Here is a 5,570-nt window from a genome sequence, read left to right as displayed (position 1 = left end):
CTCACTAAAAAGTTCTTCGTTGCCTCTTTTTAAAGGCGCATCTATGGCTAAGACACTTAAATTGAAGAAAAAAAAATTCCCCACACTGAATTGAAACTCTTGACGCCTACACTGAAAAAGGAATGGATGCCCCCATTTTCAGGTGAACAGTGGTGGAGCGCAGCCTTTGGTACAGGTGATGATATACTGGTGTAGACGCAACCAGTTAACCTTCGAAATCTCCAGTGATGGCGGTGCCTGTATTTGCTCCTATACATTCTAAATATTAAGGGATCGCTTTTCGATGAGAACATGGTACCCTTCACTGTCTCTTTAAAGGATTACTTTTCGGATATTAGGTACCAGAAATTATATGTTTCTTTCGAATTTCATTCGTGTTGGCTGTAATTTTTTAATGGTTTTGCTAATTTGAATCGTATACAACCACGAGAGCACAAGACGAACACAAGGTACGGTACACAAAGTAACGCGTTCTTTCAGACGATTTTTGTTACGGTGCTTTAAGTACAGGCTCACGGGACGATAGTGAACTGTGGTTTCACTACAAATGAAGAGGATTCGGCAACCTAAAGAACAGCCCTTATCCTTCTGCCTTGAATCAGCGATCAACCTTTCAGTGGCTGGGCTCGTAGGAAGTAGTAGCCGCAGATGGAGCTTGTCTGATATGGTCAAATCAACAAAGGAATCACTGCGTACGCGATGCTGTCCGTATTTGTCTTCTATGAATCCACGCTTCCTCCCTACGGTGCATTATTGCATGTTCAGATACCAGGTAAACATTTGTCTGCCTCGCTGTTTTTATGCTGTCAGGTCGCAAAGAAAACAGCTGATTTCCTTCTCCTTTATATCCGAAGTATAGCTGCTACTCAAAGGTATAACAGAGACTTAAATAGATCTCAAGGAAATTCTTTTTTTTTCTTCGCAGGTCTTGTTTCCAGGAGAAAAATCTGCCACTATGCCCGCGGTTTCTAAAAAACCGTGGACTCTTAGGGGCTTGACCACGAAAACCAGGGTACGACATTTTCCTATTTCTGTACAGAAATGCAATAAATAGGGAATTCTAGTTTGTGGGTGCCAGTGAAACTACGGTTCGGATTTAACAGCACAAGCGAATTTTTATACTCGCAAATAAACGGCTCGTAAAGTATATTTAGCTTGTCTTCGATTTCCTGATGACTGAGCTCAGCTATGGGCGCAAAGCCCGACCAGTCTAAAGAATGAATTCACAGTCGCACTCATTGCCTTCTATTTTTCAGTACATGAAAGTGATGAGAGCAGTCATGGCCCAGACAAGATATCGCGGCCAAGTGCTGACGTTGCTGATTGCCATCTCTATCCTGCTGCTCCTCCTCTCCATGGCGCTTGCGTGGTACATCTTTTACCCGGCACCTCCAAACAAGCAAGTGGCCGCGTGCCTAACCGTTGACTGCCGTAACTTCGGCAAGGAGATCAGCGCAGCCATCAACCACGACGCTGACCCATGCGAAGACTTCCACAGCTTCGTGTGCGGCGCCTGGGACGATCCCAAGCGCCAGGAGACTACAGAAGCACGTATGATGAACGCCGCTGTCGAGCTGGCGCTGAAGGAGATCGAAGCCGACAAGGCGCAACTCAGCAAGGCGACGCAGTTTTACCACAGCTGCATCCGGGCGAACCTGCACAAGAAAGAAAACCTCAAGGCGTTCGCGGAGCTGCGCCGTTCCGTCGGTCTTTTCTGGCCAGAGCAGAGGCCTCGGAACATACACCCGCTTGACGTCATGATCAATCTCGCAGTTAACTGGGATATGAACTTTTTCTTTGACCTTAGCACCGTTGTCATGCGCAACTCGACCGCGCTGCTCATCTCTCGCGGCCCACTTGACAACGGTTGGGATCTGAGCATGAGAAAAGGGAGGTCGGCCGAGCAGTACCAGATTTACCTAAAGAAACACCTTGAAATTCTTGGCGTTACCGAGCCGGACATGGACACATCGGCGGGTGAGCTTTTGAGTTTAGAAACAGCCATCCTGGATGCAAAACTCGGATTTCTTTACGATCCGCCCGTTCAAGAGTGGTTCAGCCTTGGCGCCATTGGAACGAAGACACCAGGACTACCGGCAAATCTATGGCTCAGTTCACTCGTCAAACACGACCGACAGTTCAACTGGATGGCTGAAAGCACTGTCATAATCGAAGACGTTAAAATACTGGAGAACCTAGAAAAGTTGCTGAAGAGCCTCAGTCACGACAAGCTCATCATTGGGCTGTCGTGGATATTCATTCAGACTCACCTCTGGGCGGTGTACGGCGAGCCATCAGTGAGGTTCCAAGGCATGTCCGATGACCTCGCGAAGTTGAAGCGCCACGGATGTGTGGCATACGTCGAGTCGCGCCTCGGACTTCTCAGCCTCAGGAAGACGTTGAACGAACGCTTCGGCTTGGCCGCGAATCGGCTGCACATCTCCAGCTTCTTGCACCGTGTCAACGAGAACGCCAAGCGCCTAATCAACGACCTTACGTGGATGGACGAAAAGAGCAAACGGACCGCCTTCCTTAAGCTGGACAGAATGACCCGTGTAATACTTCCCGGCAGCAGATTCTTCCACAGAGAGCAGACGGAGGAGCTGTACAGTGTGTTCCCGGACATGGCCGGAAAGACGTTCATGGAAAACCTGCTGAACGCGTCCAAAGTGTATCGGGAGCTCCGCAGTCACGACCACTTTATGGACGTCTACAGTTTTCGTATGTTCTCTCGACTTGGCCGCGAGTCTTACCTGTACTTACCGAACCTCTTGAACCTGGCCTTCGGAAACCTTGACGCACCCGTGTTTTACAACAACGCTACTCTGGCGATCAGATACGGTGGCCTGGGCTCTTTCGCGGCTCGTCAGATGGTCAAAGCGTTCGACGAGTTGGGCGTAACGGTGGACGAAATGGGAAATAGCATCCTCTGGGTCAGGAACGATCCGTCAACCGTTTACTCAGGGAAGATCCATTGCGACGTGCACGCTCACTCGGGCAGCCCGGGTTCACGTCCACTGCGACTGTTCCCGTTCATACCGGGCTTAGAGCTAGCGTTCCAGGGCTACTTGTCCGCCGTAGCTCGTGACTACCGCGCCCTCGAAGACTTAAAGGTGGCTCACCTGGAGGGCTTCACGGACGAACAGATATTCTTTCTAACGTACTGCTACACAATGTGCGCCAAACGACGGCAGACCGGTGGCGACGAGTGCAACGTCCCGCTCAAGAACTTTCCACCATTCGCTGCTGCATTTAAGTGCGCCGTAAACTCTCCCATGAACCTTGCGAAGAAATGCACGTTTCTCTCAAATCAGTCATTAATTAACGCATAGCTCAGTTGTCTTTCAGCGTTGATTTTTGTTTAGTATCGTTTAGGATGAATTAGCTGAATATTTTAGGTGCTTTTTTCAATAGAATGTTTTAGAGTACGAGGGCACTGGTACTCTTCCGCCGTCTTCTGCAGCCCTTTGTGACGTCCTGATGCAAGGAACCATGCTCCGCTTTTTTGTAGAATATGTTTGCCGCCCTCTTATGAAATAACTATTACGCAATATTACACGGAACCCCTCAGATACAACTGGCAACTGAAGCCAACTGGGTTCGCTTGCCGAGTTTTGCACGAGACGGCGCTCTCTGTTCAGTGTGGTCGGCCTTGCCTCTTCGTGGGCGGCATGCTTACGAATGCGCTTCTGTTGCTTTGAGTAAACCCTCAGGGATGATATGACCCTAAGGCGTAAAGGTCAACTTGCAGTAGGTATGGGTCCTGTCACTTATGACGTATTAGGCGTATGACTCTGAAGACATTTGTGAGATATGACTGCAAGACGAATATCTTTGGCCCTATTGCTCCAACCTTACTTGCACCAGTTCAGTACGTATAGTGAGCGTCACTTTTTTCGCATGTTGGCTTCACACGAAATCATTGAGGAGCGCACAGTTCACTTTGAAAAGACTGTATAGAAGTACTGCAACAAAAAAGTAATGCATATTTTGTGATATAAGGACAGTCGTTTGAGAAAGGAGCTGAACAGTGTCGTTATTGATTTCAGTAAAGCGAAGTCAGAGATGTTGATGTGCGCATGAGACTATCTCTGCCGTTACATGTTGAAGACATCTTTCGAATGACGCAGTAAGAAACTGCGCCGACCCAGCTGGCAGCAGAGGTCGCCATTCGTACTCGACAAACAGCTCAGCCAGTTGTTTTGTTACATATGGCGACACAGTGCGATGCTGTGGGCCACCCTTAGGTACCGGCGTGTTTTCCAAATAATACTCTGTTTTACATGACTATGTCCCGCAGAGAATGATAGGATCTAGCAAAATAAGGCTGGCTCTGAACGTCGTGTTTGTGTCTCATTTGTGTATTACCGATTCCATTAGGTACTTAGTTGAGGAAACCTTCATGGTACGTGGAAATTTTCTGCGCACGCAGTTCATAAAACAACAAAGAAAATACAATTATATTTTAGTGAAATTTATAATGAAACCATGTTGCCGCTTCTAGATTCTAGTAATTATGAGCGCTGTTTCAAAGATTCTCGAAGGCAGAAAAAGCTTTGAAGCTTTTGGAGCAAAGAATGGTCCGCAGACAGCAAATATTTCATTAGTAAAAGAGAAATTCGTGTACAATGCCGAAAGTGAGGCACTCAAATCTTTAGCTATTTCAAGCGAGAAGAATGCTTGGAGCCAAATCGAACTTTGTTACGCTTTTAATCTTTCTCATCGTCATCAGCCTGACTACACCCACTTCAGGGCAAAGGCCTCTTCCATGTCTCTCCAATTTATCCTATCCCTGCAAACTTCAAAATTTCCTCCCCCCATCAAACCTTCTGCCGCCCACTGCTACGCTTGCCTTCTCCTGGAATCCACTCCGTTACCCTTAATGACCAGCAGTTATCTTGCTTTCGCACTACATGCCCTGCCCAAGCCGATTTCTTCCTCTAGATTTCGACTAGGATATCATTAGCGGACGTTTGTTCCCTCCCGCACTCTGCCCGCCTCCGGTTCCTTAACGTTACATCTACCATTTTTCTTTCCATAGCTCGCTGCGCTGTCCTTAACTTAAGCTGAACCTTTTCCCATTATAAAGCATATGCTATATTAGCGGCTTCTGCCACATACAGTGCAAGGTACCTTTCCAGTTTCCTCCTTATGCGACTTAGATTTTCGCCGGCGGGTTCGTTCTTGCAGGCAGCGCATCCACACTGTTTCCAAATTCAGTACCCGCGAGCGATGGACGCACCCCAGCTCACCATTATATTCAAATGGCCAAGATTTATTGGTTAGTCGATTCATTACTATGCAGTTTGTGACTTTTAACCGCTAGAAACGTTAAAGGCGCCACAATATCACCAATAAGAGGACTGAATACTGCAGCGCACTATGTGGTAAATGGGGCCACTAAAATAGTATTGGTATGAATCATTACGCAATGTTTACGCTATGGTACGTACATACCGAAGGGCGCCGGCATAGGAAGTTCATGTTAACTGCCGATACTGCCCGAACACCACTAGCACCATCCATCGGCGCGGCGCGAAACGAAACTACGTTGACGGAGCCACGATTTA

General features: G+C 47.7%; 1 protein-coding gene across 1 annotated transcript; it reads left to right on the top strand.

Annotated features, from left to right (window-relative positions):
* Positions 1-1,280: 1,280 nt before the first annotated feature.
* LOC144134086 (neprilysin-2-like) lies at positions 1,281-3,332 on the top strand. The gene has a single exon (XM_077667072.1). The coding sequence runs from the start codon at positions 1,281-1,283 to the stop codon at positions 3,330-3,332; it is 2,052 nt and encodes a 683-aa protein (XP_077523198.1).
* The last annotated feature ends 2,238 nt before the right edge of the window (positions 3,333-5,570 follow it).

Source organism: Amblyomma americanum, chromosome 5 (genome assembly GCF_052857255.1).
Source record: "Amblyomma americanum isolate KBUSLIRL-KWMA chromosome 5, ASM5285725v1, whole genome shotgun sequence".
Lineage (NCBI taxonomy): Eukaryota > Metazoa > Arthropoda > Arachnida > Ixodida > Ixodidae > Amblyomma > Amblyomma americanum.
The sequence above is the reverse complement of the archived record's forward strand: the minus strand, read 5'-3'. Positions and strand labels throughout refer to the sequence as shown.